Genomic DNA, 23589 nt, shown 5'->3' with positions numbered 1-23589 from the left:
TCTCGAAACTTTTTGGACTGACAGGGTACACATGTGCCAGAGTGGGATTCGAACCAGTATCTTTTCGTTTTGCCACCAATTGAGCCATACAGCCCACATAAATATCAATATGACAGTATGTCCCTTTTGACTCCAAAACAGTTATTTTCATTCCAGATATGATGCTCTTATATTGTACTGTGTGGGGAAAAAAACATATATACCAGTAACTATAGATGGCAGTGAACTCAGATTTGCAAATTTCTCCCTGGACCATTCTATTCTTTGTTTACAATGGCTACCTACAGAAAACTGACTTGACGATTTTCTTTCAGCTGGAAAAACTAGTATTTCTTGAAGATCCCAGAAGGAGAGAGAGGAAAATATTACAAAGTTTGAACATTTGTCAATGCAGAACAGTAAAGTAAATGTAGATATATTTGCAACCACATATTATGGACAGCTAGATGAAATTAAATGTTATATTCAAAATAAAACTACAGTGCAAATAGATTGCACACCATGCCGGTGTTACTAAATACTGATGACCACCAATGCTGACTGCCTCCAACAAAATATTCTGTCATGAAGAGAATGAGATAGGGGACAGAAAAGGTATCAGAACCAACATGATAGATCCTGTCCTTCAACAAAGTGAGGAACATTCATAATGCTTTTTAATACCTTAATCATTAGGCAATGAATTTTGAATTATACGTGTATGGTGATGACAATATAAAAATGTATATAATAGCAACACACTCATTATAAACATTGCTCAAGTGGTGCAGTTATGATAATTTCCTTTTTGTCCCACCCTCTCTTTCTCATGAACTACGTTGTGTGTGAAGACACAAGTCCCCTCTCCTTCTCTGACACACACACACACACACACACACACACACACACACACACACACACACGAGTATTTTTTTGTACACCAAATGAGGCAGAATATTACAATTTTTTCACAAAAATAGTGTTTTTCATATAATGTAAGTCAATAGAGAATATAAAAAAATAACATTTCTACAACATCTTCAGATGCCACTGTGATGTGAAGTCTGTGAGCACAACACACAGTTTAATGTCATCCTATCCAACATTTGGCTAAATTAACATACACTGAAGTGCTTACTATGCACATTTGGCATCTCTTCTTAGAGTTCTTCAAAGAAGGCCACGCGAGCTTTTGTTGAACCTGACTTGACCTGTAAAAGGAATAGACATCAAAAGTAATACACAAGTACATCAACAAATCAGAATTTTGATACTTTTAATGTACCAAATAATAACAACAACAGTAATAATTATAAGACTTGTAGACATATTTCCTAGAACTGATGTTCGTTGATTCTTGGAAACATATAACATTACAGTACTTCCAGTTAAGAGAGACTTTTTAGTGGAAATGCAATCAGTCTGCTCCTCCCAGTACTACCTTACCATGAAAAGAAACTGATTGTAAGACGCAGTAAACAAAACTAAAGGTAGGTAGAACAGAATTAAATTCCATGACATTAAACTCTCTCTTTGTTGTGTATACAACAAGAGTGGTGTATTGTCTTTTGTATTATCCTATGTGTCTCCTATTCTGTGTTTCCCTTTTTAATGTGAAACATGAGTGTTTATAAGAAGGGACATATCATGATGAGTTCAATAGATTATGTGACAGAATCACTTTGAAGGATTCCTCAATCATTTCACAATAAAATTGACATCAGCAATACCTAAAAAAATTGTACATAAATTAATATATGACTCAGAAATCCCCCCCCCCCACCCCCCAAGATGCTCTCCTTCTCCTCTTATTATTATTATTATTATTTAATGGGATGACACAATAAACTAATTGGGCAGAAACTATGACAGGAATGGTTTCAGTGAAGGTACCATCTCGACACGCATATGAAGTTTCTCAGGAAAAACATCAACAACTTGAATCAGAATGATTTTAGTTGGATTTTACTGTATCATCTCCTGAAAAGGGTTCTAGTGACTCAACAGCAACCACAACTCATTGAGAAATATGTGAGCAGCTGTTGACACAGCAATTACCAATATCTCTTCATAAGTTGTGAGGATCCTGTATCTTCAAATGTATGTTTATTTGCCCTTTTTTATAATTCCATTCACTTAGTCTTATTTTTGCCTACACATCAAGTGGCAGAATATTGATAGTGAGTTAGTAATACCTCATTAAATATATTCCAAGAGTTGAAAGAACGGGGTAAACTCCTCGTGCTGCACGATTTTTTAAAATTACATTTCTGAATACAATATGCATTAACGTTTGTATGCCTACTGTTAGTAGCAAGCTCCCACAACACGCATAGAAATATGGTGTGTGTTGTGATATATCATAAAAATCATCGCTCTTTCTGACAGGATGCAATGGATTAAACTTATCATTTGCACGATGTTTTCCACAAATACGTCTGTATGAAAAAATTTAATATTTAGGCAACAGGCATTTTCCAGAAGAATATATTAGTTATTGGTGTTCATGTATAAACACAGAGATAAATGAGAAGTTTTTTCCCAATAGTTAGCTGTTCTAGTTTGTAACCTTCTTTATTGGCCTCAGTACCTGATCCCATGTAGATTCTCACAGTATTATTAAAATTAATGCAATCTGTTTCCCAGTGAATAATAGTTTTCACCCTGTGTCTAGGGAAAGGTAAGCCAGGCTTGGAACTGCAGATTGGAAGATAAGAGGGATTAGGGGGTGTAAAGAGGCATATAAACAGTCACTTTTCTCCTCATTCAATATGAAAATGGAATAGGACAGAACATTTATAATACTGATATGATGCAATGCCCAATAGTTTTTCAGGATACACTTTTATACACAGGTGTAAACATAGATTTAAGTGTAGAAGGAAACTAATGTACTGCCATTTCATTGGGTGTGTTATGAGGCTTTTTTTCTGTTTGTACAAGATGAAATAGTGAAGGCAGCAGAGGATCAAACAGGTAAAAAGACAAGAGTTAGTAGAAATCCTTGGGTAACGAAGAGATATTGAATTTAATTGATGAAAGAAGAAAATATATATATATATATAAAACAGTAAATGATGCAGGCAAAAAGGAGTATAAACATCTCAAAAAAGAGATCGACAGGAAATGCAAAATGGCTAAACAGGGATGGCTAGAGGACAAATGTAGTTCACTAGGGGTAAGATAGATACTGCCTGCAGGAAAATTAAAGAGACCACCTATATGAATATAAAGAGCTCAGCTGGAAAACCAGTCCTCCGCAAAGAAGGGAAAGCAGAAAGGTGAAAGAAGTATATAGAGGGTCTATACAAGGGAGATGTACTTGAGGACAATATTATCAAAATGGAGAGGACACAGATGAAGATGAGAAGGGAGATATGATGCTGTGTGAAGAATTTGACAAAGCACTGAAAGACTTAAGTCCAAATAAGGCCCCAGGAGGTGACACCATTCCGTTAGAGCTACTGATAGCCTTGGGAGAGCCAGCTATGACAAAAGTCTTGCATCTGGTGAGCAAGATGTATGAGACAAGCAAAACCCTCAGACTTCAAGAAGAATGCAATAATTCCAATTCCAAAGAAAGCAGGTGTTTACACATGTGAAAATTACTGAACTATGAGTTGCATAAGTCATGGTTGCAAAATACTAACATGAATCCTTTACAGAAGATTGGAAAAACTGGTAGAAGCCAATCTCAAGGAAGAGCAGTTTGGATTCCGGAGAAATATAGGAACACACAAGGCAATACTGACCCTACAACTTATCTTAGAAGATAGGTTAAGGAAAGGCAAACCTACGATTCTAGCATTTGTAGATTTAGAAAAAGCTTTTGACAATGTTGACTGGAATACTCTCTTTCAAATTCTGAAGGTGGCAGATGTAAAATACAAGACAGCAAAGGACCTGGAAAAGCAGTTGGGCGGAACGGACAGTTTCTTGGAAGGAGGATATAAAATAAACATCAACAAAAGCAAAATGAGGATAATGGAATGTAATCAAATTAAACCAGGTAATGCTGAGGGAATTAGATCAGGAAATGAGATACTTAAACTAGTAGATGAGTTTCGCTGTTTGGGGAGCAAAATAACTGAAGATGGTCAAAGTAGCGAGGATATAAAATGTAGACTGACCACGGCAAGGAAAGCGTTTCTGAAGAAGAGAAATTTGTTAATGTCGAATATAGATTTAAGTGTCAGGAAGTATTTTCTGAAAGTATTTGTATGGACTGTAGCCATGGAAGATACACAGTGTAGACAAGAAGAGGATAGAAGCTTTCAAAATGTGGTGCTACAGAAGAATGCTGAAGATTAGATGGGTAGATCACGTAACTAATGAGGAGGTATTGAATAGAATAGGGGAGAAGAGGAGTTTGTGGCACAACTTGACTAGAAAAAGGGATCGTTTGGTAGGACATGTTCTGAGGCATCAAGGGATCATCTATTTAGTATTAGAGAGAGACCAAGAGATGAATACACTAAGCAGATTCAGAAGGATGTAGGTTGCAGTAGTTATTTGGAGATGAAGAGGCTTGCACAGGATAGAGTAGCATGGAGAGCTGCATCAAACCAGTCCCTGGACTAAAGACCACAACAACAACAACAAGAAGATGCAATAGCCCCTTTGTAGTGTTAGGTATTCAGCCTAATATTTTTGTTGTCTCAATATGATACCAAATCACAGATAACTTGCAATCCATCTGCCTAAAATTCGAAAAGTTTCATAGATAGTACAAAAGATGAATATCTCCAAAATGAATTTTCACTCTAAAGTGTAGTGTGCTCTGATATGAAACTTCCTGGAAGATCAAAACCGTGTGCCAGGTTGGGACTCGAACCCAGAAGCTTTGCCTTTCATGGGCAAGGGCTCTACCAAGCACAAACACTGGTAGAGCACTTTCCCTTGAAAGGAAAAGGTACCAGGTTTGAGTCCAGGTCAGGCACACAGTTTTAATCTGTCAGGAAGTTTCAAAGTGAACACCAGTTGATGCTTCATTGTGTAATTTTGATTAATTGTTAATCCATTGATTCTTTTTCTTTATATGTAACTTCATGCTTGGTCACATTTAAATAACTTACTTTTTAATTTCTCTTAGCAAAATATGAAGCAGAAGAACATAAACAATATGCATTTAACAGTAGAAAATAGTGCATCTTCTAAATTCATGCAATGGTGTTTGTTGAAATCATTACAAAAAACCAATGAAATTTTCTTGGAAAGTCAGCCAACTAAGGTAATTAATTAATGAGGTGATATATTTCAGAAAGTTGCTGTTTTCGGTGCATTGCTTTCTAATAAAGAATAAGACCCTTTCTGGAATGTCACATTTCATCAACAACTGCACTATGGTAAGTTAACGGTTTAAGGAGATTGAATCAAAAGTGGAAACTACCTGGTAGGCTGTATGCCAAGATATTTGAGCCACTGATAATCCGCATTAAGCACATTCAGTTGGGATTTTTACCACAAACTACTTACAACATAATTCAGGAAAATGCTATACCTGGTCAAAATTGATAGTGTAACAAAGATATTCTGAATTGGAGAAATGATCAGTAATGGTGAAGCTCTCAACTAAAAATTTAATATATAAACCAGTAATGAAGTATGGCAAAATATTGACAATGGCCTTACAGAGAGGGAAAAGAGTGTAACAAATGGTAGATTACATGAAATAGGATTACAATAAAGGAAGCCACTGGATATTAATGTAGAGTTTTATGAGCAGAAAAACTGGCATAACATTCACAGGAAATGTCAGATAACTTATTGGTTATGGTAGAAGGCAAAATGTAAATAATGAGAAACTGAAGATTCTAAAATCTCTACATATCTGCCTACTGAAACAAAGAACTGACCACAGCATCACTTAATAAAAAACCACAGACTTCTCAGGTGCAGTTCACAATGACAAAGAAAAAGTTTAATCGTAAAGCCTAAAAAGCAAAGAATATTAACAATGTAGGAAAAAACAGGTGCTACTAATCGTAAAGAAGACACATCAAGTTACAGACAGGCACAATTAAAAGACACTCACATAAAGGTTTTGGCCACAGCCTTCATCAGTAAAAGAGAGATAGACAGATACACACACACACACACACACACACACACACACCACACACACACACACACACACACACACCCCTCACCACACCCCTCAATGCACACATAACTGCCAACTCCAGCATCTCAGGCAAGAGCAAAGTAAATTTAAATGGCCACTTCACTACCCGAGCCATCAGTATCATTCCCATCATCACCAGCTTTTCCAAATGGCGCAGATGGGTGTTATCCTTATAACACATTCTCCGCTCCCATAACTATCCTGGCCTCAACATACGGTAACGTACTGTCCCCACACCCTCCTTTCAACAGTTTCCACCCCTTCCGCCCTATCATCTCCTCCTCAGTCTCATCTCCCACTCCGTTTATTTGCAGCTCTCTGCCAATACATCCACCTTTCTTTTCCTGCTCCTCTCCTTTTTTTTCCCCACTTCCCTGCCCCACAATCTCCTGACACTGCGTTTGTTGGCAGTCTAGTTCCTGCACACTCCACAAGACAGTGTTCGCCTCTCTCCCCATCCATACACTACTATTCCTTCCCCTTCTCTGCCCCCTACATATTGCTGCTTGCATCCCCATGATGTTGCATTCTAGCACAAGATGTTGGAGTTGGCAGTCGAGTGCATGGTTGAGTGCATGAGGTGTGTGTGTGTGTGTGTGTGTGTGTGTGTGTGTGTGTGTGTGTGTGTGTGTCTTTTACTGACAAAGGCTGTGACCGAAAGCTTTATGTGAATGTCTTTTAATTGTGCCTGCCTGCAACTTGACATGTCTTCTTTACTGTAAGTAGCGATCTGTCTTTTCCTATGTTGTTGATATTCCCACCTGGAGTTTCCATTGTCTACTTGTTCCACCACACTTCATTAATGGGCTGTTCTATTCTGTGTCATGCAATTATCATTTATTCTCAGCCAGTTCAGACTTCAAGTACAACTAAATTTAAAAAGTGCACAATTTTCCAATACCTATACATCAGCATCACATGAAAGATCATCTCTTTTGCAAAATAAATAACAAAAACTGACAAGTAAGGCACAAGAAAAAAATGGAATCAAATTAATTTCTGATGGCAAAAGTAAATAGTGGGAAACAGCATGCAGAAATAAAATTTCAAAATTACAATACACATACAAATTCAGTAAGTAAGCAAACAGTACGGTGCAAGTTTCACGCAAAAGTAAAAAATATCCATTAAATGGTATACCAACATTTTTGAAAATCCAAAAGTGGCATGACTGGAAAATAACATACAATACTTAAATCTTCAAATAATAAACTATGCTTAAATTTGCACACAAGTAAGGATAGCAAAAATATCACTGTAAAAGCAGAAGTGAAAATGAAATATCAATGAACAAGATCGCTTTGGGGGACAAAATCTGATGGTGCAGTGTAAAATACCTACTAACTAAAAACAAAGTATTTAGAACATAAGAATGAGGTTGTTTTGTGACATTACACTTGGCAACATATCATGAAACTCAATAAACAGATTCTGCATTTGGTACATAATGAATAAATGGACAACTGTACAGACAGGGTTTTCTTAATTTTGAATTTTAGGGTCATACAGATAAAACAAGAATAAGAATTCCACAAGACACATTCCATCCAGCACCCCTCACAAGCTTATTGCAGATAATAGCTGCTACCATGTACGTGAAGTATAAACACAAAGGCATACTTGCAACAAAGTCACACTTAAGTAAGTAAGCTGTGATACATGAACCTTCTAGAATTAGTGGAGATGATTCAGGTAAATCATTACACACTGGCTAAAATAGTCAATTGGGAATTCTACAGCGCTGCTGATTATAGCCAAATAAGAATTATACATTGAGAGGTTGTATGAAAGCTCATAAGACCTTCTCTCAGTTGCAACCAGTTTGTAAACACAAAGCCAACTGTGCTGCCTGTTGTTTACGCTGCAGGTTCAGTAGTGATGTCACAGTCTCTTGCGCACTCACTTTTGGAGCTGCTGAAGAAAGCACTATACTTTTGGAGATATTGGGGTTTCTTTGTGTTTATGGCCATTACCGAATGGCATCAGAGAGTTGTAATTCAACAGAAAAGTTTATTTCATATACAGAAAGCATGCACCATGCTCATTTAGAAATATCTTTTAACTTGTATGTTATTATGTAATTAATGATTTTCACAAAAATTATAAAACCTGTTTAGATTAACTATCCTTCGTTTTAAGGCCCTGATATAGATATTTTGATGTGTTGCATTGTACTGAAATTCATACAGGTGTGTTGTCTTGGAGCACTATAAAATTATTACGCCAGCTAAAACGAAGTCTTTAAGAGTTCCTTCAGAGACCACAGCCTACTATGTCATATCTTTAAATATTCCTCCGTCTTTGTTTTTCAAACTACAGTGACACTTTTCGCTGGTTTTCACTCAACAAAATGCTTCAAAATGTTATATAATTATCAAGTCATAGGAGAGATCCATTCGCAAATGCTATGATTGATACAGCTGGTCTGATGGAGCATATTTTCCTCAGGTGAAACCAGTCACTAATGAGTTGTGGGCATATGTGGATGAGACCACCAAGGCTGCACCCCTCGCCAGGCAGAGAAAAGTCACAGTGGTACACAGATGCTGTCATGACACTAATCTGCACTCTGCCTTGGATACTGTGTTGTCTGTAAATTTAAAAGATTCTTCATCCTGACAGGTGGTGGTCTTATGACGAACCTACTTGATTTCTGACTAAATTCTGTGGAGTAGGTGAAGTGCTGTAAATATTACAAACAGTTACTTGTGTAATGTCAACATATACTATAACATGGCAACTATCTTCCTTTCATATTAAGGTCCTATAACTGAAATTTATGTGTTTAAGAATCTGTTTCAGGACAACCTGTCTGAATGAATTTTGCTGTCATGACTTGCAATTTCTCCATCAGTTTATAAAGTTACGGCAAATGCAGGCTCTGAATGTTAACAGCAAGAGGAGAACTCTGTTGTATTTTTTCAGAATATATCTAATGATCTACAGAGTGTGTTTTTTTTTTTCATTCTATGTAGTAAGTTGCCACCACACCCACTCCCCCAATCCCAAAAACCTACAAAAAGGTGCAAATAGTTAGTCACTTTGTAATGTGTTTAGTGGACTAACATTTACTGGTATCGTTTGACAGTTCAAACTGCTCCCTAATGCCTGCAGCACTCTACTGGCCTCCACATCTAAGTGTTCTCCTCTAAACGCCTCCACATCTAAGTGTTCTCCTCTAAAACTTACATCTTTGCATATTATTTAGACCTATGATTCTGTTTAAATTTCCTGTTATTCTACTTACTAAATAGTGTCCAATAACTTTCAAGTTACCAGCAGAATATCATTTTCAAGTTTATAATATAACTTAACTGTCAAGGCCACAATTCTATAAACTTATTAGGAAAGAGACAGGTATCAAGCTATCAGGCATCATTCAACTGGGAACTAAATACACGTGGGGTCCCACAAGGTTACATTTTAGTGCCCTTACTTTTTCTTGTGTATATCAATGACCTTTCATCAGTAAGATTACCAGAAGCCAAGTTCGTTTTGTTTGTCTATGATACAAACATTGCAATAATTACCAAATCAAGTGTAGTCTCAGAAAGGTCAGCTCGCAAAATATTTGTGGACATTAATCACCGGTTTCTAGCCAATTCTTTGTCACTAAACTTTGATAAAACAACTACATGCAGTTCAGAACTTGTAAGGGGTGTCCCATGAGTATATGCCTAACATACGATGACAAGCAGATAGAAGTGGTGGACAGTGTTAAATTCTTGGGATTACAGCTTGATAATAAATTCAACTGGGAGGAGCACACCACAGAACTGCTGAAGCGTCTTAACAAATCTCTATTTGCAATGCGAATTTTGTCAGACATAGGGGATATAAAAATGAAAAAGCTGGCATACTATGCTTACTTTCACCTCATAATGTCATATGGGATTAGTTTTTGGCGTACTTCATCAAGCCAAGCTAAAGTTTTCCAGGCACAAAAACGTGCAGTGAGAGTTATATGTGCTGTGAACTCAAGAACATCCTGCAGAAGCCTGTTTAGGGAACTAGGGATACTAACTACTGCTTCCCAATATATTTATTCCTTAATGAAATTTGTCATTAAAAATATATCACTTTTTCAAATCAGCAGCTCAATTCATGGAATCAATACTAGAAATAAGAATAATCTTCACAAGGATTTAAGGTCACTTAGTCGTGTAGAAAAACGTGTGCATTATTCAGGAACACACATTTTCAATAACTTGCCAGCAGCCATAAAAAGCTTAACAACCAATGAAATTCAGTTTAAGAGAAGCCTAAAGGATTTATTGGTGGCCAACTCCTTCTACTCCATTGATGAATTTCTCAGTAAAACCAACTGATTTGTGTGTGTGTGTGTGTGTGTACACACACACACACACACACACACACACACACAAGGTGATGTGACTCAACGAATAAAAGCGCTGGCAGGTCGATAGACACACAAACAAACACACACAACACAAAATTCTAGCTTTCGCAACCAACGGTTGCCTCGTCAGGAAATAGGGAAGGAGAGGGAAAGACGAAAGGAAGTGGGTTTTAAGGGAGAGGGTAAGGAGTCATTCCAATCCCGGGAGCGGAAAGACTTACCTTAAGGGGAAAAAAAGGACAGGTATACACACACATATCCATCCGCACATACACAGACACAAGCAGACATTTGTAAAGGCAAAGAGTTTTGGCAGAGATGTCAGTCGAGGCGGAAGTACAGAGGCAAAGATGTTGTTGAAAAGCAGGTGAGGTATGAGCGGCGGCAACTTGAAATTAGCGAAGGTTGAGGCCTGGCAGATAACAAGAAGAAAGGATATACTGAAGGGCAAGTTCCCATCTCTGGAGTTCTGACAGGTTGGTGTTAGTGGAAAGTATCCAGATGACCCGGACGGTGTAACACTGTGCCAAGATGTGCTGGCTGTGCACCAAGGCATGTTTAGCCACAGGGTGATCCTCATTACCAACAAACACTGTCTGCCTGTGTCCATTTATGCGAATGGACAGTTTGTTGCTGGTCATTCCCACATAGAAAGCTTCACAGTGTAGGCAGGTCAGTTGCTAAATCATGTGGGTGCTTTCACACTTGGCTCTGCCTTTGATCGTGTACACCTTCCGGGTTACAGGACTGGAGTAGGTGGTGGTGGGAGGGTGCATGGGACAGGTTTTACACTGGGGGCGGTTACAAGGGTAGGAGCCAGAGGGTAAGGAAGGTGGTTTGGGGATTTCATAGGGATGAACTAACAGGTTACGAAGGTTAGGTGGACGGCGGAAAGACACTCTTGGTGGAGTGGGGAGGATTTAATGAAGGATGGATATCATTTCAGGGCAGGATTTGAGGAAGTCGTATCCCTGCTGGAGAGCCACATTCAGAGTCTGATCCAGTCCTGGAAAGTATCCCGTCACAAGTGGGGCACTTTTGGGGTTCTTCTGTGGGAGGTTCCGGGTTTGAGGGGATGAGGAAGTGGCTCTGGTTATTTGCTTCTGTACCAGGTCGGGAGGGTAGTTGCGGGATGCGAAAGCTGTTTTCAGGTTGTTGGTGTAATGGTTCAGGGATTCCGGACTGGAGCAGATTCGTTTGCCACAAAGACCCAGGCTGTAGGGAAGGGACCGTTTGATGTGGAATGGGTTGCCGCTGTCATAATGGAGGTTACCAGGCTGTAGGGAAGGGACCGTTTGATGTGGAATGGGTGGCAGCTGTCATAATGGAGGTTACCTCCATTATGACAGCTGCCACCCATTCCACATCAAACGGTCCCTTCCTACAGCCTCGGTCTTCGTGGCAAACGAATCTGCTCCAGTCCGGAATCCCTGAACCATTACACCAACAACCTGAAAACAGCTTTCGCATCCCGCAACTACCCTCCCGACCTGGTACAGAAGCAAATAACCAGAGCCACTTCCTCATCCCCTCAAACCCGGAACCTCCCACAGAAGAACCCCAAAAGTGCCCCACTTGTGACAGGATACTTTCCGGGACTGGATCAGACTCTGAATGTGGCTCTCCAGCAGGGATACGACTTCCTCAAATCCTGCCCTGAAATGAGATCCATCCTTCATGAAATCCTCCCCACTCCACCAAGAGTGTCTTTCTGCCGTCCACCTAACCTTCGTAACCTGTTAGTTCATCCCTATGAAATCCCCAAACCATCTTCTTTACCCTCTGGCTCCTACCCTTGTAACCGCCCCCAGTGTAAAACATGTCCAATGCACCCTCCCACCACCACCTACTCCAGTCCTGTAACCCGGAAGGTGTACACGATCAAAGGCAGAGCCACGTGTGAAAGCACCCACGTGATTTAGCATCTGACCTGCCTACACTGTGAAGCTTTCTATGTGGGAATGACCAGCAACAAACTGTCCATTCGCATGAATGGACACAGGCAGACAGTGTTTGTTGGTAATGAGGATCACCCTGTGGCTAAACATGCCTTGGTGCACAGCCAGCACATCTTGGCACAGTGTTACACCGTCCGGGTCATCTGGATACTTCCCACTAACACCAACCTGCCAGAACTCCGGAGATGGGAACTTGCCCTTCAGTATATTCTTTCTTCTCATTATCCGCCAAGCCTCAACCTCCGCTAATTTCAAGTTGCCGCCGCTCATACCTCACCTGCTTTTCAACAACATCTTTGCCTCTGTACTACCGCCTCGACTGACATCTCTGCCGAAACTCTTTGCCTTCTTTTTTTCCCTTTAAGGTAAGTCTTTCCTCTCCTGAGATTGGAATGACTCCTTACCCTCTCCCTTAAAACCCACATCCTTTCGTCATTCCTTCTCCTTCCCTCTTTCCTGATGAAGCAACCATTGGTTGCGAAAGCTTGAATTTTGTGTGTATGTTTGTGTTTGTTTGTGTGTCTATCGACCTATATATAAGTACAATATAACTTCTGCACAATTTCAGTGCATTAATGTGTTCATTGTAAATATGTGTGTGTGTGTGTGTGTGTGTGTGTGTGTGTGTGTGAGAGAGAGAGAGAGAGAGAGAGAGAGAGAGAGAGAGAGAGAACAATCTAACTTCTGCATCATTTCAGTGCAGTAATGTGTACATTGTAAATAAGTATTATAGTAGTTGTATTACATGTTTATTACCTTATAAATAAATAAAAATTTTTTTATTTTGAATTCAGTGCATTAGCATTTGTAAAATGACTCTTTCATATAGTGTTCATTAAAAAATGACGATCATTCCACTTGTGACCTGTGGAATGGTACATTAGCTTATTCGTTTCAGTTGTAAATATTTGTCAAGTATTGTTGTTTTTCTGACATGTTCCACATCCTGGAGGACCTCCTCACTACGGATCAATTGGAATGAATCTAATCTGGCCTAGGAAAACAGCCATTTGCAACACATGCCATGACTTGACAACTTAGGAATGATTCAGGTGAGTGCTGATAATTCTTTAAAAATGTCTGGAGCCATATGGGATTATTTTTTGGGGTAATTCATCAAGCCAAGCTAAAGTTTTCCAGGCACAAAAACGTGCAGTGAGAGTTATATGTGCTGTGAACTCAAGAACATCCTGCAGAAGCCTGTTTAGGGAACTAGGGATACTAACTACTGCTTCCCAATATATTTATTCCTTAATGAAATTTGTCATTAAAAATATATCACTGTTTCAAATCAGCAGCTCAATTCATGGAATCAATACTAGAAATAAGAGTAATCTTCACAAGGATTTATAGTCACTTAGTCTTGTACAAAAAGGTGTGCTTTATTCAGGAACACACATTTTCAATAACTTGCCAGCAGCCATAAAAAGCTTAACAACCAATGAAATTCAGTTTAAGAGAAGCCTAAAGGATTTATTGGTGGCCATCTCCTTCTACTCCATTGACTAACTTCTCAATAGAACCAACTGATTTGTGTATCTTCTGCACAATTTCAGTGCAGTAATGTGTTCATTGTAAATAAGTATTTAGTAGTTGTATTTATTATCTTATAAATAAATAAAAAACTTTTTTATTTTAAATTCAGTGCATTAGTATTTGTAGAATGATTCATTCATACAGCATTCATTAATAAATGACAACCATGCCACTTGGGACCTGTGGAATAGTACATTAGCTTATTTGTTTGAGTTGTAAATATCTGTCATGTATTGTTGTTTTTCTGACATGTTCTACATCCTGGAGGACCTCCTCACTATGGACCAATTGGAATGAAAGTAAATCTAATCTAATCTGGCCTAGGAAAACAGCCATTTGCGACACATGCCATGAGTAGACAACTTAGGAATGATTCAGGTGAGTGCTGATAATTCTTTAAAAATGTCTGGAGCCATACTGTCTGCTCTGTTTCACACAGCTAAACAAGATGGCCCAGTGAATGATTTACACAGTAATCACCATGGATAAAAAAAGTTTCACAGATATTCAACTGAGTTAGTATTCAAGCAATTTGAGCACCAGGAAACTACTTTTATGTCCTTTCTTGATGTTATAACCATTTATCACCGTTTATAGCCATGTTGTAAGGTCTCTTACCCTACTGAAAGAGTCCACCTTTCCCAGACAAGACAATCATCATGCAATCTTCATTCATAACAAAATTGGTCATGAACGGCCTCCACACTGGTCAGTAATTAATGATCCTATAGGATGAAAATATCCACCAGATCATGATGCTACCTCGTATTCTTAAAGAAATGGTTGTATAGTGTTTGTTTTACAATATTTCCTGATCAATATGTTGATGCCCTCTTGGTTTATACATAAAAATATGCAACCCATCAGAGAAGGGCATCTGTTCCAAAATGGTAACGGTTTTTAAAAAATTTCAACACTTCACGCAAATTCCATTAGTTTTTGAGGATACCCCATCATTAGTGTGGGTGCCAATGTCATATGCTTGGTTTGTAATTTCATATGAACATGGGAAATGTCAAATAAATATGGGAAGAAAGTAATATGTATAGATGAGGGGAAGAAAGTTTGGATGGATTGTATGGAAGAGTTATACAGTGCAGAAATCAAACAATGGAAACTCCAGGTAAGAATATGAACAATGTAGGAAAAGACAGATTGCTATTTACCATAAAGAAGACATGTCAAGTTGCAGACAGGTGCACTTAAAAGACACTCACATAAAGCTTTCAGCCATAGCCTTCGTCAGTAAAAACACAACACAATCCACCAACCCACCCACCCACCCACCCACCCACACACAAACACACACACACACACACACACACACACACACACAAAACCAACTTCAGCATGGCATTCCAGCCCAAGATGCTAGAGTTGGCAGTTGTGTGCATGTGAAATGTGCTTGCTTGCTTGTGTGTGTGTGTGTGTCCTACAGTGCAGAGGCAGACAACACCAGACTGGTTTGGGAGATGAAAGGGGAATGGAATGAAGAAGACTGAGGTCTTAAAATATTGAGATGGCAATTGGAGAAAGCAATTCAGAAGCTCCAGGAAAAGAAAGCATTGGACTTTGACAGAATACCTTCTGAGGCACTAAAAGTTATAGGTCCAAATTCAACAGCCAGACTGACTGAGATAATAAAAAAGAATTTACGACACATGAATCCAACCCCAAGATCTACTTAAGACCTTTCTAGTACCTTTAGCTAAAAAGTGCAGTGCAAAAGAATGCAAAGTCTACAGGACAATTATTTATGATAGTTATGTCACATAAGGTGTAGTTGGAGATACTAGGGAGAACTGAAAAGAAAATTGAAGAAAATCTGGGCAAGAGCAGTCCTAATCCAGAAAGCTTGCTACAGGATGTCTGGGGTAGATTGGAGAAAGAATCAAAGAAATGAACAAGGAGGTATATATTTGTTTTATTGATGGGGAGAAGGATTCAATTGGGTCAACTAGAGTACACTGCCGAGAGTTTATAAGATGTTGGTACGGACTTTTTTTAAAGATAGAACGTTTCAAAAGGAGCTGAATGCAAAGCAGAAAGTGACATACTAGAGTATGCGGAGATGGAAGAGATGAGCATTGGAAGGGATGTAAGGCAAGGTTTCCCACTATCACCAAAGCTGTTCAACATATATGGAGAATTGCTAAGATACACCATACAGGCCATAATTGGAGGAGAAAGGATAAAGAGTATAAATTTGCAGATGATCAAGCAATGCTGGCAGAATCAGAAGATGAATAGCAGCTGTTGAAAAGTACTGCAAAAATGGATGAGGAAGCAGGGAAAAATATAAATACAGGAAAGACAAAAATGATGAGAATAACCAAAAGAAGTGCCAGTTAACATATTCTTAGATAGAAAACCAGACAGAGCAAGTGAAATCCTTTGTGGGCATGGGAGACCAAGTGAAATCCTTTGTACACATGTTAAGTTTAATGACAGGTAATGGAAGGTGTACAGAAGAAATAAGGAGGAGGATACCTATGAGAAAGAGAGCTTTTGAAAAGGTGAAGCAGTTACTAACATCTAGAAGAATTCACATGGTGCTGAGGGAATCATCTGCTAAATGTTATGATGGGAATGTAGTGTTATATAGCAGTAAATCATGGACAATTAAAAAGAAAGAAAGATGTATAGAAAGTTAGAAATGTAACTATGGAGAACAATGATTAGAGTTAAGAGTCATAAAGTAACGAAGAAAATATAACAGGAAGAAACAAGACTATACAAAGTGATCCACAAGAGGAAAAAACCTTGACTGGGACATAAAGTGCATAGAAATTGTCTGCAACAAAGAATGAAGAAATGAGAAAAAGAAGTAAAAAGAAAATTGGAATCATGGATGACATCAGAAATGGATGAACTCACAAACAGAGGAAGGTACATGCTCAGAATAGAACACGAAGAAGGAGGAGGAGGAGGAGGAGGAGGAGGAGGAGAACAACAACAATATAATTGGCTGAACTGTTGTAATGGATGAGTGAAGTGTTCCAACAAAGCATGTCATTTGGCCTTTATGCACTAGCAACCAGCATTCACCTTAAACATCAATAAGCCACTGATATTGCAGTTTCCATTTACACACTGCAATATAAGTTTCCTACTGAGACACATAAACAGTGCACCATCCATGTCATTTCAGAAATTCCACACCCTCTTGACCCAAATATTGATGATCATCCTTTTTTGCAACTTGCACATATTCTTCCTTCTACCCATAACAGCAGTGAGCAAACTGCTTCTGGACTATCAGGCCCATTATCTAGAATTTTCTAGTCACAAGACTTATAATGTACTACAGATGTCTTGTCTAAGGGACATTTTCATAATTTGATTATATCACAAATATGTGGTATTCATAACAATATAAATGGTGTACACCATTGGTGATTGATACAGATGTAGTAATATATGTGGCTTTACACCAACTCCACCTATACATTATAAAGCATAGAAATAGCCCACAACGTTTCATTATTGTTCTAAATTAAATTTAAAAAATTACAACAAATAGCTCTGTGACACTTTGTACATCTACATATATACTCCAAAAACCACCATACAGTGTGTGACAGAGGGTATTTCATACCAATGTTTTTTTTATTTTTTGTTCCATTCCATTAGCACATTGTGCAAGGGAAAAACTACTGTTTATGTGCCTCTCTACGTACATTATTTTCTCTTACTTATTCTGATAATCCATACATAAGATACACAATGGTGGCAACGTAAGAGTTCTTTGAATACAGGTACGCTAAATTTACCCAACAACGCTCACGAGAACTACGTCATCTTTCTCCCATAGCACATCATCTCAAGATTTTTTTGATATACACGATGTTCGGAGCATACATACAGATATTTTTATTGGTATCTGAGGACAGCGCACTGAACAACATTACACAGTATTCACTTCATTTCTAGACTAATAATTCTAGCTATTAGCAGTAGCATGTTTTAGGATGGTTAGTAAGTCAAAGTACGTGTGGCAACAGCAAGCCATTAATGCTCATCTTCCCCAGGGCAGCGTGTCAGGTGTTGAAGAGTGGCCACAAAATGGTTAGTCTGTAATGACATGCGTAGTCCACTTAATGGTGCAGTTACGACAATGAAGAAAACATAAACTGGAACAGGAAAGGGAGGTAATGACAGTGGCACGTAAAGTGCCCTCCGCCACACACCGTTGGGTGGCTTGCGGAGTATAGATGTAGATGTAGATGTAGATGTAGATAATTTAATATATTATGTGATATGTTTGCAGGAAGACTAATTAGATACAGAGAGAAAACAACTAATGCACTGAACTGGGTACATATTAAGGTACCAATGAACACAATATCTGCACTTAAATCCCTCACACCCTGTATATTCAAACGAAAATATGTGGTTCCAGAGATCTTTTCAAGTCTCAAACACCTATGATATATGGGACGTTCAGTTTATCTGAAGACAATGAAATATCTCAAAAACAACACATTGGATCCAAAACATTTATAATGAAAATTTGTTTTCCTCAGAGGGGACATCCAATGACACCAAACTGAACAAGGTGAAGCCTCCCATGGTGCAGATGATGCAGAATTTGCATGAATAGAGGAAGAATGAAATATTTCCAGAATGAGATTTTCACTCTGCAGCGGAGTGTGAATGAAATAGCCTGAATCAGTCAACTACAGAGGTAGGTGTTAGTCCAGTTAAGAAACAGTGGCCAGTGAAGTTGAGTCATAAGCTCTATGCATCAAGAAAGTGCAGAGAAATTACTAAAGCTATAGATGAATACACTACAGCAAAAATGACCACAATCTTCAAAGTAGAATTTCCATCTTCAGAAGAAAATGAACCAAAGCACTCTTGCATCTCTTGATAGGAATTTTTCACAAATATCAATTCAGCTGTTGAATACTGTGCATCTTACAGTGAAAAGGTGCAAGTTTTAACTATTATTCCAGAGACATTTTCAAAGAAAACAATCTTGAACCACATTCCATCACCATTGAAGTAAATGGTGAACAAATCAAGAAATGTGAGGTCTGTAGAAGGAGTCTTTGGAAGACCAGATCCTTACTATGGTCATCCTGTAGAAACAGCTCAAGTTCAAATAGTGCAGTCATTTTATCCTCTGGAAGATAAATGGGACTGTTCTCGCCAGAGTGCCAACAAAAAAGACACTATAACTGTAACAGTTGAAGGTCAAAAAGTTGTGAAAGTGAAGAGGTATGTGACTTGCAGTATTAAAGAAACTTTTGCAGTTCATAAGAGCAACTATACAACTTCACATACTGGAAGATCAAAATTTTATGCACTGAGACCTAAGTGGGTAGTCCCATACCCACCTAAAGAAGTCTGTTTATGTGTGTACTGTGCAAATTTTGAACTCTTGTGTGGTAACTTTGAAGAACTTACTGGGGCATGTGACATATGACACCTTGGTTGGGTGTGTGAAGTCATTAGTAGTCTGTGATGTAAAGTGAGAGATTTCTTTGTTTCAAGAATGTGGTGACTGCCTTGGAAAGGGAGGACTGTCGTTACAGACAATTGGCCTGGAAAACGTAGCAGAAAACTCTGCAGAAATTACATATGCAACATGGGAGGAAAATAAACTAATTAAGGAAACTGTTGCCTTTGACAGTTTCATTGATGAACTTTGTAAATGGTCAATGAAAGCAGTAACATGCCAGCATTTGAAGAAACTGCAACAACAACACATTGCAGAAGTGAAAGGTTGTGTACAGGCTGAAGAACTATGTTTAGTGCTTCACTGTGATTTTGCTGAGAACTGGTCTGTAACTCTCCAACAAGAAGTACAAGGGTATCACTGGAGTAATGACCAGGTTTCAATTTTTACAGGAGTGACATATTTTCAAAACAAGGCCACAAGTGTTGTAGGTAAAAGTGATGACACAGGACGTGACTCAGCAAATGCTTTGCTAGCAATGCGCAAAATTCTTCAACTGCAAACAGAGGCAGAGAAGATCATCATTATTTCTGATGGTGCTCCTAGTCATTTTAAAAATTGTTACCAGCTGTTTGAATTGAGTAAGCTGCTTGTGCCAGTTGACTGGGTATACAGTGCTACTGGTCACGGGAAGGGGCCTTGTGATGGTTTAGGAGGCCTGCTGAAGTACCATGCTACAAAACATAATCTTTCCAGAACAAATACAGCTGCGATTCAGAATGCTGAGTATTTTACGAGAGTCATGAAATCTTAACATCGGCAGCCCTCATTCCTCTGTCCAAAGACGAAATCGAAGAATTCTGTGTGCAGAAATAAGAAGAATGGTCCAAACAAACTACTCCTTTGACAGGAATTCTGAAGACACATTTTTGGATTCAAAGAGATGGACGAACTCATAGTGTACACACTTTAAAGAGCAAGAAAGAAGAAATTTTGTTCTTTCGGCCAGCTCCTCAGAAACAGCAGGATAATATTCAGATTCACAACCTGAGAAGGGGGATGTTTGTGGCGTGTGTGTGTATGACTGTGACTGGTGGATTGCAGAGATTACAAACACCATTTATAAGTTAAACAAAACTGTAGTGAACTTTATGCTATCACATGGACCAGCTGCTAGATATAGGTTTCCAGCCGAAGGACAGCAACAATGCCATCAGTGCTCACTTCCTGTTCACAATGTTTTGAAGACTGTAAGTGCTCCAGCTCCTATTGGTTCAACAGGAAGGCATCACTCTATATCAAAGGAAGATACTGAAACAGTGGAACACATTTTTAGTTCATTGAGTGGCTAATTTCGGTACAAAACGAAGTGCACAGAAGTTGTATAAATTTAAACCTTACATTTTGAAACCATTTAAAATGCTTGCAAAATGAGTCTCTTACTCAGCTTTCAAAACTAAAATTATGTTAAATCAGGCTAGGTTTCGATTTTTATGAGCCTGTTATGTGATAATGGGGTAATAAAACAGGTTTTACATATGGCAAAAATTTCAACTGTTTATAAAAGCCTGTTCAATGTGAAAGTGGAAGCTGTCCTTTTCAGGGAATGTAGAACTATGTGGTACTAATCAACAGAAAAAAAAATTAAAATTTTATGCACTGGCATTTTTGAAAAAAAAAATAAATAAATAAAATAAAATTTTTTCACAAATTATAAAAAGTTCAGAACTCTTACATATAAGTCCAAATGGAGAATTTCTTTGTAATCATAAAGCAATTATCTTTCAAATAAAAAAACCAAGAAAATATCTACAACTGTTCCAGAGATATGGCATTTTAAAATATTTTACCAAAATTCGTATCTTCAAAATGGTAAATGCAGTGGCATCTTTGGAGGGCTGTACCTCTAAGCAGAATTTTTTTGGAGAAAACAAAAAAATGTGTGTTCTTTACTTAGTCCTTCATTTTAACATATGCTAAATTCAATAGCATCCGGAACTATGAATGTAAGATTTTTTCCTAGCCTACCTGAATTGATATGGACTATGCCCATTATGCTTTCTTGGGGAACACTTGGTGTGACCTTCATTTCTGAAGAACATTGGTCCAAACAGACATCAACTCAATTACATACATGTGAAGATATGCCTTCTACTATATCTAGTAGTTAATGCTACTGTCCACCTGCACCTACTGTTTGCAAGATGGCATGTATGAATGAAGCAAGACATGTTCCACATGAGTAGCTTTTCCTGAATCCATGCTGATATTCTGAGAGAAGCTTCTTTCCTCCAGGAAATTCATAATGTCGGGTTTTAGAATATGCCCTATGATCTTGCAAGAGATGAAAATCAGTGATATTGGTCCATAATTTCATGTGTTCTGTCTCTCATCCTCTTTGTAAACAGGAGTCAATTGTGTTATTTTCCAGCCACACTAGCCTATCTGTAGTGCATGAGGTTCTTGATAAATGGTTCAAATGGCTCTAAGCACTATGGGATTTAACATCTGAGGTCATCAGTCCCCTAGACTTAGAACTACTTAAACACATACATCCATGCCCGAGGCAGGATTCGAACCTGTAACCATAGCAGCAGGGCGGTTCCAGACTGAAGCGCCTAGAACCACTCGGCCACAGTGGCCGGCTCTTGGTAAAGCAAGGAAAGGAGTTAATTCTGCAATGTATTTAATGTAAAATCTAACTGGAATTCTGTCGGGGCGCGGTGCTTTGTTCATTTTAAGTAGTCTCAATTTTTTTTCAGTAGTTGGATCACTAATATTGATGTTTCTCATTTGTGAGCCAGTGTGGTGGTCATATATTGGTACTGTTTTATCATCATGTATGAATACATTTTAAATATGCAATTTAATATTTGCACTTCCTGTCATTTGTCTTCAGTTACAACATTAGACAAATCTTCTATGGGTGAATGGAAGGTTTGAACCCATTCATTGACTTTATGCATGAACAGAACTTCCTAGAATTTTCTGATAGATCTTTAGCGAGGCTTCATCTGTGAAAATTATTGTTGTCTTCATGCATGGTTCTTCTTATGGATGCACAAGTTGCTATTAATTTATCAGTTTCCTTGCAGTTTCTTTTGTGACAAGAGTGTAGCAGTATAAGTCTTTGGAACAGTGTCTGAATGGTACCATTAAACCAGGATACGTCTTTGTCACTTTTTTAAACTTTACTTGGGATGTATTTATCCAGGCCATGGTTTGTAACATTTTTTAGCTTTAACCATAATTGTTCTGTGTTTGCCAGATCTGAACTACATGTTCTCAGTCATCCTTTAATAAATTGATAGTGACTCACTCACACAGTTTGACCGAATGCAAACACTCACCTAGCTTTGTTGACGACCTATTTGCCTTTGGTGAACCTCTCAAAAAAGACTGGCCTGTTTGTAACTAGGAGGTCTAAAATATTTCTCTTGTGTGAATAATCAGATTGTTGTTCTTGGAAGTTGTTGGACAATGTATTCAGAATTACTTTGCCGATAATGTATGATTACTTTCCCCAGTTGATATTGAATACATTAATGTCACAACTTGCTACTACATTATGTTCCGAGTATTTCTCAGCTACTGACTTTGGCTCTCCTTGAATGACTGTATGACCAATGCGTCTGAATCTGGCAGTTAGCAGAAACATCTATCTGGTAATCGAAGTCCACCAATCCTAGTTACTCTTGTCCATACTAGTCCACAATCGGAATTGTTTGCAGCTCGCTTGGGCTCAGGCTTGTGGTGGTTGCTACAAATAATCCTCCTCCTTGAGTCAAATCTACACACATCAAAAAAAGTTTTGCATCACCCCCGTTCCCAGAACTCCTGAAGATAGATGTTGACCGTAGATATTGTATCAAAGACACAGTCCCTTTGACTCTTCAGAGATGTCACTAAACCTGCCCAAAGATGTAAACAATCATGCATGAGCAGTGCCTATTAGATGGAGGGGGTCCAACAGCCGATCAGTTGCAGTCATTCCACCAGGAAGAAGGTACACGGCTCGTCTCGTCTGTAGTTCAACCATGCCTAAATGGTCAATACTGCAGTTCGATCGTGTCTGCATTGTTACTTTTTGTGCCAAGAAGGGCTCTTAACAAGGAAGTGTCCAGGCATCTTGGAGTGAACCAAAGCAATGTTGTTCGGACATGGAGGAGATACAGAGAGACAGGAATTGTCAATGGCATGCCTCACTCAGACCATGCAAGGGCTACTA

General features: G+C 38.5%; 1 protein-coding gene across 1 annotated transcript in view; it reads right to left on the bottom strand.

The window, feature by feature from the left end:
• Positions 1-398: 398 nt before the first annotated feature.
• The window catches only part of LOC124625796 (merlin), a 171733-nt gene continuing 148542 nt past the window's right edge, over positions 399-23589 (bottom strand). Inside the window, exon 12 of the mRNA XM_047149248.1 lies at positions 399-1190. Within this exon, the coding sequence (XP_047005204.1) occupies positions 1140-1190 (51 nt within the window). The 3' untranslated portion in view covers positions 399-1139. The remainder of the gene's footprint in view (positions 1191-23589) is intronic.

The sequence above is a fragment of the Schistocerca americana genome, chromosome 8 (assembly GCF_021461395.2).
Source record: "Schistocerca americana isolate TAMUIC-IGC-003095 chromosome 8, iqSchAmer2.1, whole genome shotgun sequence".
Classification (NCBI taxonomy): Eukaryota; Metazoa; Arthropoda; class Insecta; order Orthoptera; family Acrididae; genus Schistocerca; species Schistocerca americana.
Note: the sequence above shows the minus strand (reverse complement) of the source record. Positions and strands in the feature narration are given on the sequence as shown.